Raw genomic sequence first — 19124 nt, forward strand, 5'->3', positions numbered from 1 at the left:
CCTGTTTCATCTTTGTAGCAGACTGGCTTCAAATGCTTAGCTGGTTAGCTTTCTTTAAGACCAATAGTTTAATATTTTATGTTTAAATTATACATATATTATTTTATATAAATAATATATATTTATTCAGGCTTTACCTTATATTATTTGTAGTTGTAAATACAGCAAGGTTTTTGAAAAGCAACTGTAATGCTTTTTTCTGAAAGGCATGTAATAGCACTGTGCTCACTTGAACACATACATAGGTAATTCAGAGGTCACATGCATTTAATATCAAGTGGGTGGAGGTTGAGGGAGAAAAGCTCTAAGGATTTTACTCAAGGAATCACTTCCCCTCTCCTTTAGAATGTCCCTTCAGTTTCAGTAAACCATGTTTCATGTTCTGTGTCCCAGGTCAGCTACTATCTGAAGATGTACAGAAATACTCTTATTTCCTCTTAATTGAGTATAGCTACCTTTCTCCAATAACATTTATAAATATGACATGTTGCTGAATATTAAATGCATCTTTTTCCTCTAACAGATGAATTCAAAGGACACTCTTTACTGCAAGCAGCCAGAGAGGCAGACCTAGCCAAAGTGAAAAAGACACTTGCTTTGGAGATCATCAATTTTAAGCAGCCACAGTCGCATGAGACTGCACTGGTGAGATTATACAGTCAATCCATTTGTTTTATGATAAATGTGGTGGTAGTGCTAGTTGAGGCGTTTTATTTCTACACTACGAAAATATATTCATCATCTGAGATTGAGGATTTGCCATCAAACACTTCATATGTTAAAATTAAATCACCATTATAGGAAAAATACCATATAATTTTTTATCACTTTTTTTCTTCTTCCTGGTAGATTACAGAAGCCCTCCAGCCACTTGTCACCTGTTCATTTTTCACTTCTCTTTTGCTTTTTTCCCCGTCACACTGTTTTTTTGTTGGTCAGTTGCTGTGTTTTTACTGGGGTTAAATTCTATTCCAGTGGCCCAGTGCTTCCTTACCGTTTTATGTGGGCAAACTCGGATTACAAATTTTCTTCATAGGATATGTAAAATTGTGGTGAAAATAGATGCTAGGTGTATCTCACAGGGTCTTACAGGATTGGAATAGTACTGACAATACCACATTATCTCTGGAAACAGGGGTCTTTGAGACTTTTCTGGCAGTATCCTACTCTTACTTCATTGTTTGAAGAAGCAGTAGAGGCAAGGAACACAGCCATTATCCCAGATGCAGTGAAGATGTTGAAATTGAGAGGGACTGATGGTGTTATTAAAACCATTATAGTTATGATACTATATATATAAAACATGGGTAAATGTAAAAACAAAAATATTCAAAAGCATCTCCTATTTCTCATAGTCGTCTATCTTCAGACATCCAAACTTGAGACAAGCATTTCTGGACTGGTTTTAAAGCATGGTGTTCAGCTCATGTGGAACCACACTTGTAATTTCAGGCCTCAGGAATGCATTGGTAGGGCCACTGTTGAAAATGTCAGGAAAGATTGAGTCTAGTCTCTGCAGAGCATCAAAGAAGAAAGGGGGAACATCTAGTCTCTGCAGAGGATCAAAGAAGAAAGGGGGAACAAAGCGCTCACTTCTGAGTGCCGAATGCACCGGCAAACCAACAAGCAGACCCCAGCCACATTCAGGGGAATAGTTACACCTAGCAAAGGGCTGTATGGTGTTCCCACAAGGGCAGGCTTGAGCACTGCAAAGCACTGTGTGAGAGATGTCTCTTTCTGACAGCGTGGAAAAGATGATACTTTGTTTATTACATAATTTGTAACTGGGTGTATAACAGAATTGCTATTAGGTTAACAAGTTCAGTACATGATGAAATAGAAGAAGAAACAAGGCAACATTCAAGTCACGTTCATCTGAGGAGCGCAGCAGAATCCTAATGGACCCCTTTGGAGTCCCTCTGTAGAAAGTTAGGCTGTTTCAGGCCCTTTGTCTTTACCGCCTTTGCACATTATGGGCTGGTTTTGTCCTGATATCTTGTTAATGTAGTTGGGAACATAACGCTTTTTTCCTAAGTGACAAATAGCTTTAAAATGAAAACTTTTTCTGAGTAGAATAATTTAGCATTGATCACTAGCTTGTATTTTGTTCAGTATGTTATATGTTTCAGCTGAAATATGATGGATTCTGTTTGTAAATTTTGTAGTCTGATGTTCAGCAGAATAATTGAGATGAAGTCATGGATCTTAAAGCTCTTTGTCATCTGTGTAGTTGAAGTCTAATTTATATTTACTTTTTTGCAGCACTGTGCTGTGGCTGCTGTGCATCCCAAGCGGAAGCAAGTTACAGAACTATTGCTCAGGAAAGGAGCAAATGTTAATGAGAAAAACAAAGAGTAGGTTTCTGAAATTTTTGAATTTTCCAAAAGACTCTGTCATACTAGGAATGTAAAACTAATATCTTCCTTTTTTTTTTTTCCACCCCCACCCCACCCCCTAGTTTCATGACACCTTTGCATGTTGCAGCTGAAAAAGCTCATAATGATGTCATGGAAGTTCTGCATAAACATGGAGCAAAGGTAAATATACCTAAATATATTTTATTTAAGGCAAAAGGCCAGAAGAAGGGTTATATTGGTTAAATACAGTGTTAGTTTTTATGATAGTTGTTACTTTTTCTTCTGTATGCCTTGTGCTTCTTGTGTTAACCTTGAAGTGTGTTTATTTTAAATCAGTACAGGATGTTCAGGAATCCCATTTGAAAGTTAGGTCTTCTCTCCAAGTAACTGAATACAGGCTTTAGGAGTCTAGCTTACTTGTTTTTAATGAACCTTGCTACTCATTTCTAATAAATGTGGTCATCTAGGTGCCTCTTGTTGGCTTGAAAATATCCAATGTCTGACTTTGCTGCCACTGAGTTTAGTAGTTTAATGCTGGGCATCCCTTAGCCCTTGCTTGCTTCTTACTCTCTTGGTCAGATTGTTTTGCCATGCCCGTTAGCCATTGATAGGTGCTGACCAAAGTAACTTGTGAGCCTATGGTGAAGCTTGCTTAGAAACACATGGTACAGCAAGTTATTAGTTAAAGGCAGAGGAAAGTATAACTTACTTTATTTAGGATGTCTTTTAAGCATCTTTCAGAAGTATTTCAGAATGAACTTTCTCTGAGTTTCAGCAGCAAACTTGACATTCATGGTAATGATATACTTAGCTACTTAATTTTCTCAGAAGCTCTTCTTGATGTGTACTTTCTTTGCATTGGTTAAAATATAAATGATCTTATTTTTGCTTTTAAGGGGGCTCACATTACTCTCTTTGAGTCTTCATCTTCATTCAGGTAGCTAGAACTGAAGAAATATACCTGTAATAACAATCTAGTGTGTCACTCTTGACGTGCTAGGAGGTGCGAGCAATGTAATTGTATGCATAGTTAATACTAGGTCTTTTAATTTTGAAACAATGAATTGGGATTTATAAGCCTGTATGAGAGCTCATTGCCAGATTTCTGTAGCTGATTCACTTCCATAGTACTTTAATGGCATCATAAAAAGCTTAACAACAATACCATGACAGAGTTTATGCGTTTGAGAATCCTGATGCAGTGGTGACATACCAAAATTTTCCCCAGGGAGGGGGGGAAGCAGGGCCAGAGGTCTCGGTTATAGTCATTAAAACCATTCATTATCATTTTCCCAGATTCACTCTTAGTAGCATACCTATGCACTGAAAGTGAAAAAAATTCATTTTGCTATAGGAATAGATACATCATGGCTTTATGGATCTGATTTTGCACATGAATTCAGTACTGATGGTACTTGGGTAGGCACTGAACTGGACATGCTGGAATTTCAAGCGCATTGATACCCAGGTACTACCTGCTTTGAAATACAAGGAGTTTCTGTGTGCTGAGGGTTTCTGGAGAGCCTGCTGCTATACTGTAGGTATTTAAATTAGTGCTCCCTTGAAAATCTAGCTCTGTGTAGCCAGGTTAGGAGCAAGCTCAAAGAAGTCATCCTTACTGGAATGGCCCAGTTTTATTGTTTGTGTCACTAGCACGTTCTGATGATAGCTTGTAATTCTTTTATGTCCTAAAGCAGGGGTTCCTAAATCATGATCCATGAGTCACTTGTGGACTGAGTGATGGTGGTGAATGGCCCACAGTTATCTATGGAACCATGTTGAGTGGTGTGTTCTGTTGTTTTTTCAGTTGACAGTGTGCAAATAGAGGTACATGGTGGTCATTAAAACTCATTCTTCGTTCATATCCTGGTATATGCTTGATACGTTGTTCTGAGGATAGCTACTCACATTTATGATCTAGCAAAGCACTTAAGGGCATGACAGGAGACCACTCAGTTAGAATTAAGCATCTCTTTCCATATGGCAGTAGATTGGGTCCCTCTTTATCAGTGTCCCAAGTTCTTTAGCTGTAAAATGGTACATAATGCAATCATGGTTTTTCATCGGACGTAGGTCATTAAGGCTTATGAAGCACTTTGAAGTTCCCAGATGGGATACGCTCTAGAGTATTAATTAGTTAACCAGGCATATTTAATCACTCTAAAATGTTTGTCTTGCTTGTATATTATCATTTGACCTCTTGCTCATGCTTTGACTATAGGTATTCAGTTCATCAGACACTCTTAACATTGATATTTCTTTGTTTCTGATTGTTGGGACATGGCAGCTTTAATCCCTGAAGCATGATACAGGTTTTTGATTTTTTGCGTGGGTTTTTTTTTTCCCATTTGTTGTGTTTCTGGAAGCTTTTTCTTCCTGTTTACTCTTTTTGTGCCTTGAATTTTTGTTACTTCATAAGATGTAGTCAGATATACTAAGCTTTTTGATCCTGTCTAGTTATATTTTTTTATGAGAGGGTTCTCACGAGCTAGTGAATCTAGTCCCCCTGCAATAGTAGCCTCACAGTGAATATCCATTTGTTCTTCGAACAGCACTCTCCTTCAGTTTAAATACCTCTATTCCATTTTGATGCTTCCTTTGCTGAGGTATTTTCAGTGAACAAACTGATTCTTCTTAGCCTTTGTTTTGGTAGGCTAAAAGCCTCAAACACTTAGTCTTCCCTCATAAAGGAACATTGCCGTTTCCAAATCATCCTTATAACCCTTCTCTTTACTAGCACCAGAGGAAATCTTGGAGCTCAGGCAACGAGAATGGAATTCATTCCCCCACTGCCTTACATGATGGCACTTCCATATCTCTAATATAAATGCTGGACTAGTGCACACTGGGATCATGGTTGCCTTTTTAATAGACATGACACAGTAGTACTCAGACCCTTCCTGTAGTCTAGTAGTACACAGAGAATCTCGATTTTTTTCTTGCTAATTTTTCGTATTCGTGCCCTTCAGCATTCTCCTGCGTGAAGATCATTAATGAAATTATTAAAACAAAATTATCCCACAACCAATCACTGAGCAGCCCTCCCCCTTTTAATATGTTCAGTTCCCATGTGATCCCATATCAAATGCTTACTCTAGTGTGGATGGATGAGGCCTAACGTATTTTCTTTACTTTGCAACCATTTCTTCCATCAAAGGAAAGGTACTGTATAAGTCAGCTTTAATCTACCTCCTGGAAACCACTGCTGATTATAGAGAGAGGTAACAATTTGAAAAAGGTGAGTAACTAGGGCTTCAAAGAAAGTGGAACTTTCTTCTTCTGAAATACAGTGCCAAAAGGCAGACAGCTGATCCACAAAAAACGTCCAGTAATGGATTTAGGAGACAGTCATGTAAAGTTTTGTAGATTGAAAATCATTTGTGATTGTTTTAGCAATAGAAAAGAAACTCTGCTGTTTTTACGAGGAACAGCTGTGATCCGTGTCAGACAGCAAAAGTGAGATAACGTGAAGTATGTATGTTTGGGAAATGGGCTGATGAAGCATGGTAGTAAAGATTGCTTTAGGTAATTTGCTCAGGACGAATGAGAGATGGTTTGTGGTCTTGGAACTGGATTTAATTATCCTTAATTTTATCACTGTGTAAATTTGCTGTTTGAAGTGTGTCAGACTATAATAGAAAGTGAAGGACTACTTGTATAACATGTGCTTGATCTAGACTTATTTTACAGAAATATTTCTGAGATCACTAGTATTGCCAAGCGTTAACCTATACCCACAAATTGCTTATTTTGGTGTGCCTTGCTGGCCTTTACTGAGGACACAGACTAGATTTGTAATTTGGACTGTGAAGAAGTCCTTGGTGCACATCACTTGCACATCAGCATGGTATGTCTAAGCAATGCCCATTCCATGGTCAGTGAAGATATTTTCATTAGCTTGTTACTTGAGTTTGCAGAAGTTGACTGTCAACTGTACATCTAAAGCACAGGTGAGAAACCTTGGGGTTTCTTAGAATTTTCTTGAAGAACGTTGATCATAAATGTCTGTGGTTTTAAATGCCATACCCAGTTTTTACTTGTTTGCCTGAACTAAAGTGTGAAACAGCATTTCACACCACTGCTTATTTGATGTTGAATATCCTCAAAGTACCTTATGAAAAATAAAAGCAGAGGATCTTTAAAGAATCCTCAAACATAAACTATTTTTTTATTAGACCCATGAGCAAATCTTCAAGTGCCACGATTGTTTCTTTGAAGATGGTCGAAATCCTTTGTTTAAAAAGAAACTCATTTGAAGGTGGTGAACTAATGAAAAAGTGGCTTTCATCCTGTTTTGTTGTATTGCTAGACAGTTGGATACCTCTTATAACTAGCTCCTTGTCTGAATTTACAGATACATGGAAATTTTAATATGTTCAGAAAGACATTCGGCTTTCTAGCAGTGCAGAAGAAAAGGATTAAAGTCTTTTCTGAACTGGAATGATTGTTGGAAAGAAAGACCTGCAAGCATGCAAGTTCACTGGTATCCTGGGCAAGTGTGGAGATGTTATGAATGCTATTTGTTTAACTGTATTATGTTTCTAAAGAATAATGCTGAAACTATTCTTCTGCAAGAGAAAATGAGCCTTTCTAAGGTCATGTTAGACAGATAGCGTCCCTGTTCATGACGGTAGCAGAAATGGCTTCATTCTGCTCTGCTAGAAGGACCTGGCTTTATGGATCTTTGCATAATACAGTTATTTCTGTGCATTGGAGTAGCATGATGCCAGCCTTTCATGATCATGGATTTGACAATGGTCACCATCTACCTAGACCCACACAACAAACTTAAATGGTTTTGAATAACCTTGTTGTGTAATACATTTGCTTCCAACATTTCGGGTAGAGGTATGATCTTCTCAGGAAAGAATAAGCATCGAAAAATTAAATTTCCTTTCAGAAATGCAGCAGGTTCTGGACTATGATGGTTAATGACATGAAGAGCTGTGTGATCTGTTGCTATTACGTGGTTCAACTTTTTTCACTGCTTAGACATGCAAACTTAGTGACGTTAATCTTAAGCTTTTATGCAAAGGGACAACCGTGGAACAGATGGCTGGATCATTGAGGAGCTTTCAGAGTGAAACTAGACCTTTTTTCTCTGCTCCCCCCCTCCCCCCCCCGTGTTTGTTTTTTTCTCTGACAGAGCTTGAAATTGCCACCAGCCTCTCTTCACTCCTATCTTCTTTATTGTTAGTGATGCATGAAGACACGAGACATACTGCAAGTTGTCTTCAGAATAAATGCAGCAGGAGAGTAGTTAGAACGCTTGCATTGTGCAGGGAAGGATACCCTGATACTGGAACAGCTGGCAGAGCACAAGTTTCACATGTGATTTTTACAATGTACATCTTTCAGAAAGATCTCACAGAGAAAACTGCAGTGCTTGGAAGCTGTTGCATTTTGTGCTGCTGTAGTATCAAGGAGTAAGATATTTAGGGCATTTGATGCTAACAGAAAGCTGGTATGCTTATGATGTCTTGCAAAAAAAGTTTCCTGAACAGGTCCCAGCTGTTGAGCTGCCACAAGTGCCTGGCAGCCAAGGGAACATTGCTGTAACTGTGTATGCTGCTCCAAGACAGCAGCAGCGCAGGGAGGAAAAAATCTCTTCAGTGTCTGATGATACACGACCATTTTGATTTCTCTACTGTGTATATCCAGGATGAGGAAGAGGAAATGAAAGGGATAAAAGGAAAGAACAGAAAGAATTCTGCAGTGGGAAATACTGTTTAGGATGGTATCTTTCCATGAAAAGCCTTACTTAAAAACACTTTTCATTTTGTAACTGCATTCTGCTTTTGCGTTGCAGTTTGAGCAGTGGAGTGACTGCTCTCATGCTAAAAGGGGAAGAAACCAGATCCAGAGCCAGTGTGCTGTGGAATAAAAGCTGTCAAATCTGTCATTTTTAACTCCTTGCAGAAAACTCATCTGTAAAGTAATTCAGAGCTGCAGCCTTCTAATTTCAGACTGCTTATAAGGGGGACCAGTGGAATTTTTTTTTAGTGCAGCTGGAACAATCTGCCTTCTCAGCACACAAATAAGGCAGTACACCTTGGATATTTTACATTTTGTCAAATAGAGTTTAAACTTCAGCTTTGAATTTGAAAGGGCATATGTTTTTAGATGTAGTATTGGGCAGGCATATGTCTTACCAGGTTTGATTTTTATGAGAGTTTAATCTCAGTTTGTATTTCAATTTGTAATGCTCAAATTGATTTTCATTTGGAAATAAATCCTGTTGCCTTCAGCCTTAGTGCAGTACATTCTTGGGTTGGTTTTTGACAATGCTGCGTGATTGGCAAGAGCAGATCTGCCTCAAAGTGAACATATTCCCCATGAAATTGCCCTGCAAAGCCTAATTCTGCTCCTGAGGGAAAAAACGGTTTCATCTGCTGCATGCGTCCCTCTGTCAGCTGCAGCCCTCTTTGTCCCAGAAGTAAGCAGGCATTTCTTCAAATGGCTGGCATTCTTCTGCCACAAGAATCGATTGTTGGCAAAGATAATTATTTGGAGGTGAAAAGAGACCTGCATACGACATGTGAGATGATGGATCTGATGGCTCTGCCAGTGTTATTTTCAAATGAATATTAACTTTTTTTTCCAGGTACACAGTCAGTATTGAGTTGGGGAGTGTGAATGCCTTGCTGCTGTTCAACAATTTGTTCAGTACAGGAATGTTTTACACAAGAATTCAGTGTTACAGAAGACGTTAATTATGATTCTCATTCTTGGGTGAACAGAGTGTTATCAGCTACTTCCAGAATCCACAAGTCTCATTTCATTCTGCCTTTGCCATCATTAAACCTGTACAGCCCCAGACTTCTGCTTTTCTCTGTGCCCTTATCAGTGGTGAAAGGTATCTGGTGTCCTGAAACAGATGAGGATCATCATCTGAACAAAGTGATGGATTTGGGACATTCAGCATCTAGTTAATATTTATGATAGCAGTAAGTTTTTATTTAAAACAAAACTTTTGGGGAAATCCTATTAGTGGCATGAGCTGAGCACAGTTAGAAGAAAGCAGAACTGTTCTCCTGTACATCTTCCTGCAAGAGAGGTTTGTGATGTGAGAAATTTCTGCTTTACCAGCCTGTAGAATTGTTCAGGAATCTAGCAGAATTTCAGACAATATCGAATCACACTCCGCTTTATTTATGTGGTAGTTCTTTGTTCTTTCCTGTGGCTTGATATTGTTGTATTGCAGGTATTTTACTTTATTTTTTTACCCTGTCTGGTAGTAGATATTTTCTACGTAGTTACCCCCCTAATTAAATTTCATTTAGTTACAGAATATGCATCTTACCCAAAATGTTTTTTTTTTACTAGTTTTCATGGAAAGGTAGTAGGATTTGCAGACTGCATTTTAGGTGAGAAATAACAAGCAAAACCTTTGTTCACTGCCACCACAAAGATTTTGAGAAGGTAAAAAGGTGGTTTTGTACAGTAACAGAGTCTATTATGCGTGCGGTTCACAGCCTGCAATCTGTAGGCTTGGAAACAGATAACAGGTTGTGAGTTGCAGAGAATATAGAGTAGTTCTGTGTTTCATAAAGTGGTAAAAAAGCTGTTGGATATTTGCATTTAAATTTGTCGTGAATCGCTGCTAGGTACAAAGTTTCTTGAAAGGTTATTTTCATGAGGGTTTTTTCTGCTTTTTAAAGCTCTCTATTACTCTCTTCCTTTCTCTGATAGTGAACCCATGGAGATGCTTCCAGTTATTTAGATACTCTGTTAGATCTTGACAGACAGGTTTCCATTATATCGTACTCTTTGAAAGCAATACTCCATTTCGCCTGTTTATACAGTCCTGTATTGGGTAGAATTATTTCCAGTTATACTTAACATTTCTGTAAAAGTACAAAAAGTAAGGAGGAAATGGACTGTTTGTATCCAACCTCTTCCCCCGCCCCCTCCTTCATAGAATTCCTAATCTGACATTTTTGTTTTGCTTTAATTCTTGGTAGTGAGTAATGTTAATTCCCCTTCTGAGGATGACAGATGGTAATTTCCTTAAAGCTGGAAGATCTTTGAATTGTTTGGTTAATTATTTACTTCTTTCTCCTCTTCTGTGAGAGTTTTCCTTTTCTTGCACAAGGTTGATCTTCATCGAATTTGTCAAAAGCTTGATCACTATTTTAAGTATGGTTTTGGGGATCCTGTGTTGTCTGTTAGCCATGCAAACAAATAACCTGCGTTGTTAAAAGACAGGAAAGCATCTGTGGTAAATTATCTTTACATTGGAGTGTTTACCTATCTTGTCATTTGGTTTTGTTTAGTTGCAATGCAGAGGGATTGATAGATAAATTTGTATGTGGGAAAATTCTTGTTATTGCTCTTATTATTAAGGGCAGGGACAGGTGCAGGCTTTTAATTGTAACAGTGTTTTATATTGCTGCTGATTTTTCAGATGAATGCACTGGACACACTTGGTCAAACAGCGTTGCACAGGGCTGCGTTAGCAGGTCACTTGCAAACCTGCCGCCTCTTGCTGAATTACGGCTCCGATCCCTCCATCATCTCTTTACAAGGCTTCACAGCAGCACAGATGGGAAATGAAGCAGTGCAACAGATCTTAAGTGGTGGGTAAAAATAAAGGCTTGTGTATTTGAACTCAGTTTCTCCCTTTCCTTTACAGCTGTGGGTCTTATTTCTTTTTTCAATGCAGGAGATTTGCAGTAGTTTTCTCATCCTCCCTTCTGCCATCGTGTGCACACATCTACAGTATGTACTGTGCGATACTTTTCAGAAGAAAACCACAACAAAACAAAAAAAGCCCTGCTCAATTCAGTGATTTTGTGCAAATCGGGAAGAAAATAAACATCTTGTGGATTTAGAGCATGCCGCTGTACAGGGAGATTGTAGGAAAGCAAATGTGGGGAGTTTTGGGGTTTCTTTGGTAACAAGTTCCAAGGTAACTGGAATATTGCTGAACATGTGAGAAACCTTTTTCCTCTCATCAGCCACACTGTTAGGTACTCCAGACTTTAGCAGTCACAAGCAGTGTTACTGGCAGAAAAGTACTGATAGTTGCTAAACCATTTGAACTTTCACTTCATTTGTCCAGCAGAGAAAGTATCCAGAGTACTTTCACAATAAAATCTGTTTAGATAACAATGTGTTTATATCTTGCATTAAAAAGGTAAATAGATGTTTGAAGAGGGTGCCACTGTTTTTCATGTAAGTGCTTGAGGGTTTGCATCCTCTTACCCATGTCACTCTTGAATTTTTGCGAGTAGGGAGAAGAATAATTGCATCAGTAGCTACTACAGAGCAAGTAACTTACTTTACAGTGGGATATGCTTGTTGTCAAAGAAAGGCAGATATCCAGATAGATGAGAAGACCCACGGTAGCTAGAAACTTCATTTCCTTCAGTGTTCTCAACAATGTTGCCTTAAAACAGGCAAAATAACAGGCATTTTACAGCAGTGCAAGGAAGGACTGTTTTGAAGTGTACCGACTCCTGAGACATAGCTGGTTACACGGGTAGCATTACCTGTTTAAAGTATGCATGTGACTGTATGTATGTGTATTGAGAGAGAAGAATGTTAGCTATGAATCAGAAGAAAGTAAACATATCCCCTGCTGTTAAAGAGAATAGGAGTTTGATTTTAAAAAACAGTAAACTTACAAGTATTCTGAAAACACTCATTTGATTTTGAATTAAAAATTCATTTTCACTGATTTACCTTTTCTAGGAAAACTAATTTCAGATGTCATACTGTACTGCTTTTCATTGGAGAGGTAGCAGCCTTTCTCTTACATTCATGAAGGTGTTCAAGACTGGAAGATTCAAAAGCTGAAAAAAATGCATGTAGTGTAGGGTTGTTGACACTTTATATTCTCTGTATTTCAAAGCTAGTAAATGAATGCTGAAATTATTTACAAAATATTACTGTGTTCATTTTTGTAAGATTGGGTTAAAGAAATATTTTTTTTAAATGTTGGAGTTATTTTGATAGAGATTGTTACCTGACTCACAAGTTCACAGCTTAAAATATTTTCCATATAGTATTAGACTTTTTTTTCCCTCACACTTGATTGCTGAGCTACTTCCCAACTGTGAGATAACAACCATGAAAACAGCTTTCTGATGGCATAGTAGCCAGTGGATACAACTTTACTCTGGCTGCTTGTGATTTTGGTTGCAACTGGTAGGAGTATGGCCATATAATGTAAGAAAGCTCATCAAGTGAGCTTGTTAATTTTTTCAAATGCTTATTAGAAAATGCTGCTAGTTTTGCTTTTCTTGAAGAGTAAGATTTGTTTTGTTTCTTTGCTCAGTGCAGCCTTTTGGTACTCAAGTTCTAATGTAGTGGAATTGAAATTTCTCTTTCTTGTGGTTTCTGATTGATTTCCTTTTTTACCCTGACCAAAGTCAGGGTCTTGGCTGTCTTGTGAAGACAAGGACAGGAGTCCAGAGAAGAGATGAACAATTGCTAAGGAGCAGAGCTTTGGATCCAGTATAGGACTTAGCCTCATCTATTCTCTCCCTGCCTCAGGACGCTGAGGTGGCGGTGCTCTTGGGGAGAGCGAGGGAAGGCAAATAACTTAAGATGAAGAAGGTGTGAGCTGAAATCTTAACCCACTCCAACAACAGGAGTTTGATGCGTGCTATGCTCTGCCCACAGTCACTAACACTCGTGTCAAACTCCTGCTGCCATCCTTCTCTTGCAGCATGTGTTTGAATCACTTAGAATCATGGCATCATTTAGGTTGGAAAAGAACTTTAAGATCATCGAGTCCAACTGCTTGCTAGTGGAAGTGTTCCAGAGGATCGAGGTAGACTTGAGGAAAGGAGCTGGCAGCTTTGGCTGTATTAAAAGTGCCACTATCCTTCTTCCCTGAGCTTTCCTAGCCTTTCCTTCAACGGAGAGCATTTCTTCACCTAACAGTTGAGCTTGTAGGAGTTGCTTCTCACTTCTTCCTCCTCCTCTTCTTCCTGCAGTGAGTATGGAAGCAAGGAGATAGAAAAAGGCCACAAAACACTGATCAAGAAGAGAAAATAGGGCTGCAGTAGGAAATGCTACCTCAAAGTGAATAGATAAGTTGATGTCCCTCTGTAAGGATGGCTAGTTAAGAAAACAGATATCTCTTTCTACCCATTTTCCACTCCTGTGATATAGATAACACTGCAAAGTCAGGAATTGACTGGATTCTGCAGAGACTGTGTTAGTCTGTAAGAAGTACCTTCTCACAATGTCTCTGCAGTTTCCTCTCAGGACATAGTACCAGTTCTCTACGTTTAAAGAAGTCTTTTCAGTATTTTTGATGGAGTTGCATGCCCATGTAGAATGAGTTTAGCCTGTTACAACACTGACTTTCTTACAGCATTCTGCTGTAAGGATTGCAACCCCAAGTTCATCTTGCCCCATTTGTTTTGCGCTAGGTAGTCATTTCTGTCGCTGATCAGGCAACATGCTGCCAAAACTTCTATTCCATAAATCCTTGAGCTTGAGAGGAGTGACTTCTACAATAGAAAGCAGTTTCTATTAAGAATTAAGTGATTGAGATTGTCTTTTCAGCTCCTTTTTGAGCAACACTGAAGAGCTCTAAGGACAGCTAATCCACTACTCATTTCCAGCCACTTCTTCCTCTTCCCTCAGTGCATGCTTGCTTTGTCACAGCCATGTTTCTAATGAGAAGTAGGGTAAAAAAGAGTTTTGAAGCCAAAACCTGTCATTGTCTTAGTCGTTTAAAGAGGAAAAAAGGTATCTCTCTAAAGGTCTCCTTTCAATCACTATGTCATTCTTCTGATTCTATTTTTAACCACCCCAAGTTTATAACAAGGGACAGATCTCATTGTTGCTATGAAGTGCCGTACACAACTGGAGCATCATAAAGCAGGCAGTCACCACGTGGCCAGAGCCATCTTAGAAATTCCATCCCCTTGTCACTGCTTTGTAGTACTAGACATAGCAGAAGTGCAGAGTGCAAAGGCTGTAATTCAGCTGCTGAATTGAGCACGTTTAACCCTGGCTGTGCACTGGCGCCTCATGCAGTTTGCTGAAATTGTTGAAAGGTGCTTTTGAACTTTGGCAAAACTTTGAATATGTCCCAGTGAGCGTGTAGATTTCTTAAATGCAGAAATGGTCATTTTTACCATACATATGATTAGCAAAGCATTGAAATTCCATTTGGCAGAATAATGTCAGTTCTGGAGTCTAAATCTGACTGGTTTACACTGAAACTAAGACTCCTTATTCAGCTGTTTAAGCAATATGAACTTGAACATCACAACTCTAGCTGCATTTTTACAAATGACAACAGACTTCTTCCCCCCCCTCCCCCCTCCCCAGTTTGGAAAATGTGTTGAGCACAAGTTAATATAACTTAATGATCCTAAGTAGTCCTAAAACATCTTTTTCCCTATGTAGAAAGTACACCTGTGCGCACATCTGATGTGGATTATCGGTTGTTAGAAGCATCCAAAGCTGGAGACTTGGAAACTGTGAAGGTAGGTTTGAGCAATTCATGTTAATTTTCTGCTTTGTATTGCTGTGCAAGGCTTGTGGAAGCCTCTGCTACAAGAGTTGTGAAAGTAGTGCCCAGTGGATGGTAAAGCATAAAAAATGGGAAGGCAAACCTCTTCTTTTTTTTTTTTTTTTTTTTCTAAAAAGTAGTGCAATAAGGTTTGCTGAGGTGTTTCTCTTGAGTTTTTCATTGTTCATTCCCCAGTCATGTCTTCCATGGACTCAGATGCAATGTTGCAGATACAGCCGTAATTCTTTGAAGTGGACCCTGTGATCCTCATAATTGCAGTTTAGTAGAAACAAGCCTCAGGTGCAAGATTCAATCAGAAGGCAAGCAAACAAAAGTGTTAACAGGTAGCAGACTTCACATTTTAAGCCATCCTTAATCTGAAAGTGAAGGGTCAGGCCATGGAATCCCAGCATCACAGGGAGGTTTGATCTTGTCTTTCATACTTGGTCTGCGGGCAAAATAGCCTGCAGATAGACCACTCTGCACACATTCTCACCTTGAACTTCATGATACATATCAATATTCAAACAGCAGCAGGTTTGTGCACCAGCAGCTCCTTTGATTGCCAAGCTCAATATTTCTACATTTCTGAAGACAACATAAGCTGGAAATGGTAACATATCTGGAGAAAGTTACGTGAGCTTGAACCTGGTGCTTGATGATTTAGAGGCTCGCCCTTTCTAATACACTAGGAATGTCTTCATACTGCTTCCATCATTTAAGTCTTGTTTGTTATAGAAGTACTTTCAGCCATAAATTTAGAGCAGCTAAATTTGGGGGAAGGTAGTTTGGGTTTTTCTTTTTTTTTGTTTGTTTGTTTGCCTGGTTTTTGTTTGTTTTTGTGGGGTTTTTTATTTGTTTTTTCTGTACTAGATTTTGGTTTCTTCTTTTGTCTTTGCAGCAACTTTGCAGCCCTCAGAATGTGAATTGTAGAGATTTGGAAGGCCGTCATTCAACGCCACTGCACTTTGCTGCAGGATATAACCGCGTATCAGTGGTGGAATATCTGTTGCACCATGGGGCAGATGTGCATGCCAAAGATAAAGGGTACATTTCATTCCATGATATGCTCCACTGTTTTCTATTAGTGTGAGACTTCTACCCTCCTCTATTCATTTTGCTTCAGATTTCAGTAACTATCATGTTTTTTCTCTTGAAAATTTTTCTCTTCTCCTTCTTGTTGTTCTGCATTGTTCCTGACATTCACTGTAGGGAGCTTTATAGACCATTAAGACATACTTGGCTTTCTGGCAAAGCCATTGTCAAGTACGTACCTGGCACTGTAATACATGATCCTTCTCTTTCCCCTTTTGCCCATTTTGGAGACTTTGTTGTGCTTAAAAGCAGCCTTTAAGTTATTTCAAATGATCTAAAATTAGTTTTGAATTGCATGAGGTAAAATACCAGGGTTAGCTCTGGTCATTTTTCTAATTCTGTTAGTTAGCTTTTATTATTGTTAGTTATTTATTCAGTTAATATTCGGTTAAATGATATGAATCATTTACAGGTTTTTTGCATTATTTGCAAAGCAATCATGCAGAATAGCGTGATTATGTTTGGTCTTTCACTCCAATATATTGGTTCAGGGTTGGGGGATAATTCATTTCCAATGCTAAAACATTTCCAATGCTGACTTTGCAGGCTCTCCCTGAAAGAAATGTTTGGGTATCTTTCTGTATCTATCAGGTGTGCAGTGCTTACTAATAACTATACTTCAAATCCATTGTATAGTGTTATACCTTTTCTGAAATTTACACTCAAATATCCAAAGTCAGAACATCAGTGATTCTTGCAATTTAGTTTTTGGCTGTTGTTAACAGCATTGAAGTCACTTGCTCGTGGAAGTACTAGCATTGGTGCTTGCTAAGTATTTAAAAGTCTCGTGGATGGGAACTGAAGGGGGGTAATGAAGTTTTAATTGATGTTCTAATAGCAGGGAAATAAAGCCATGAAAATTGGGAAGACTGAAAGATACCAGTCTGGTGGAAGTGGGAGTTTTATCTACTGGAACTTTGTATGATTGCATATTGGGATTTTATTTTCTGTAGCTATTAATACTTTCTCTTTGATTAGTGGTTTAGTACCCCTGCACAATGCCTGTTCTTATGGACACTATGAAGTGGCTGAACTCTTAGTGAGGCACGGTGCTTCTGTCAATGTGGCAGACCTGTGGAAATTCACTCCTCTACATGAAGCAGCAGCAAAAGGAAAATACGAAATCTGCAAGCTGCTTTTAAAAGTATGTGATCTGGAGTTCTCAAATGTGCCTTTAAATGTGTATATGTTTGTTTTTGCTGAAGATTAATTAATTAATGCAAAGTTAATTGCATTCAGTGAGTTCTTTATGGTCTCTTTGAATCTATTTTCATCTTACAATTGTCAGATGGTTTCTTGGGTAATGTCAGTTCACGTACAAAGAATCATCATTACAGTTACTTTTCCCAGTATGCGTATTAACTTTCAAACACGGTCAGTTAATACTATTTTTTCCTACTTTTCCAAGTAGGAAAAGACTCTCAAACTGGAAAAAGATGAATTTGTGGAAAAATATAAAAAAACCACCTTATCCTATTTATCCCTTTCCGAAACAGTTACTGCAGTTAAGTAAACCTTTGTAAATACTTATGCAAGAATGTGTTACAGAGCAATAACTGAAGGTGGGTCCTAAACGGTGTGTGGCATGTGAGAAATCTAAAACTGTTATGTTAATGTGTAACTTATCAAGCTCCTGGGGAAAATGCATATTAATGTACTGTGGCATAAATATTCATTATGATTAGTGGAAGAACATGTAAAAAGCATGAGGTAATGCCAACATGTTTCCAGTGAGAAACATGAGTTTGAGAGACGACTTAACATAAGGTCACATCCTGCTGTGGGAGGGTAGAAGAGAGTGCTAGAGTAGAATTTCTTGGCAATCCTATTTCCTGTTTCAGCCTTGCTACTTCATGTCCTTCTGAAGCACAGAGGAAGCACTCCTATTTAAAATAGGAGTAAGTCAGAATATGGATAGTCTTAAAAGGCTCTTCCCCATCCACTTCTCTTTTCATTTGCTGCTGCAAAGCCCTGCTATTTCTCTCCTATCTCATTAGTTATTTAACCTGATTACCAAAAAAGCATTCAGAGCGGGTAGCACATCAGTTTGAAACACATCTGCAGTAGAAACCGGAAGATATTCAGAAATGTCTGTGGAGTAGGTACAATGATGGCCCTGGTAGTAACACCTGAATACAGATGTTAGCTCAAGCAATAGGAGCACTCATAATCTCTCAAGCACAGCGTTACTTTATAGGCATCAGAGGTCTCTAGAGTTTTCTGATCATTCCACTGGGAATGTAGCCATTTTTTGTGTTCAAAGGATCCTCAATGGATGTACGACAGGAAATGGAAGAGAGCTGAAATCTTTCTTTTTGAAATCACTCTTGCACAAGAGTTAAATATGCCCTTAAGGTGACACAGTTTTGTAAAGGCTCTGGGTGTCTGTGGAGATGTGCTCACGCTGCAGTTTGCTCAGGGCTTCTCCTGCTGTGTCTCTTATGCCAGCTGGCAGTGCTGTCAGTTCTGCTGAGCCATGAATGTTGAGCTTGACTCCTCCTGACTTGTGCTCTTTCTGTCCTGTTCTGCTTGAAGAAGGAAACAAAAATGCACAAGCGTTTTGGAGAGACTTTCTTTTTTCATCACCTTTCTTTAAAATTACCATCTTCATTTGCTTCTATGCCTTTGAAGTGGTCTCAGAAGACACTGCCTCTTCATTTAGATATTTATTCTGGAGAGTATTTGAATAGTTCCAATTTTTGAGAGTTTTAAATTAAGGGATCTAAGGTCTTATCTTGGAGAAGCCATTGCAGTTTAAAAGGCTTTGTGCAAAGAATGCTCTCTTCCCAAAAGCTCCACAGCTGTGGAACCGGTTCTGTGTCGTCAATACTCTGTCCCTTTCTGTCCCTTGCTACTTACTACTTTACGCTTTCAAATACAAGGCAGTTAATTCCTTCTGCTCTCCCCATCCCCAGCTCATTCCCTGTGGCTTGCACTAACACAGCTTTGCCAGCATCCCCAGTGAGAAATGGCAGGGTAGACTTGCTGGCAGAGGTTGGACCACTGCGTTTGATTATTCTGAAGGGGACAGCCAGAGAACTATAGTGCCAGCAGCTGCCTCTGCCTTATCTATCTATCTGTATTTTTTCCCGCTGCTCCTGAGAATGAACAGGGAAGGAGCTGTCCTCTCACAAAATTGTATGTGGACATGACTCATGCCATGTGCTGTATGTAGATGTACGTTCCCCTCC

The 19124-nt window shown here is 38.8% G+C and overlaps 1 protein-coding gene across 1 annotated transcript in view; it reads left to right on the forward strand.

Annotated features, from left to right (window-relative positions):
• TNKS (tankyrase) overlaps positions 1–19124 on the forward strand; it is a 147346-nt gene that overhangs the window by 106609 nt on the left and 21613 nt on the right. Inside the window, exons 9-15 of the mRNA XM_076336717.1 lie at positions 524–645; positions 2263–2354; positions 2459–2537; positions 10765–10936; positions 14733–14812; positions 15740–15885; positions 16912–17077. Coding sequence (XP_076192832.1) covers positions 524–645; positions 2263–2354; positions 2459–2537; positions 10765–10936; positions 14733–14812; positions 15740–15885; positions 16912–17077 — 857 coding nt within the window. The remainder of the gene's footprint in view (positions 1–523; positions 646–2262; positions 2355–2458; positions 2538–10764; positions 10937–14732; positions 14813–15739; positions 15886–16911; positions 17078–19124) is intronic.

Source organism: Aptenodytes patagonicus, chromosome 4, assembly GCF_965638725.1.
Source record: "Aptenodytes patagonicus chromosome 4, bAptPat1.pri.cur, whole genome shotgun sequence".
NCBI lineage: Eukaryota > Metazoa > Chordata > Aves > Sphenisciformes > Spheniscidae > Aptenodytes > Aptenodytes patagonicus.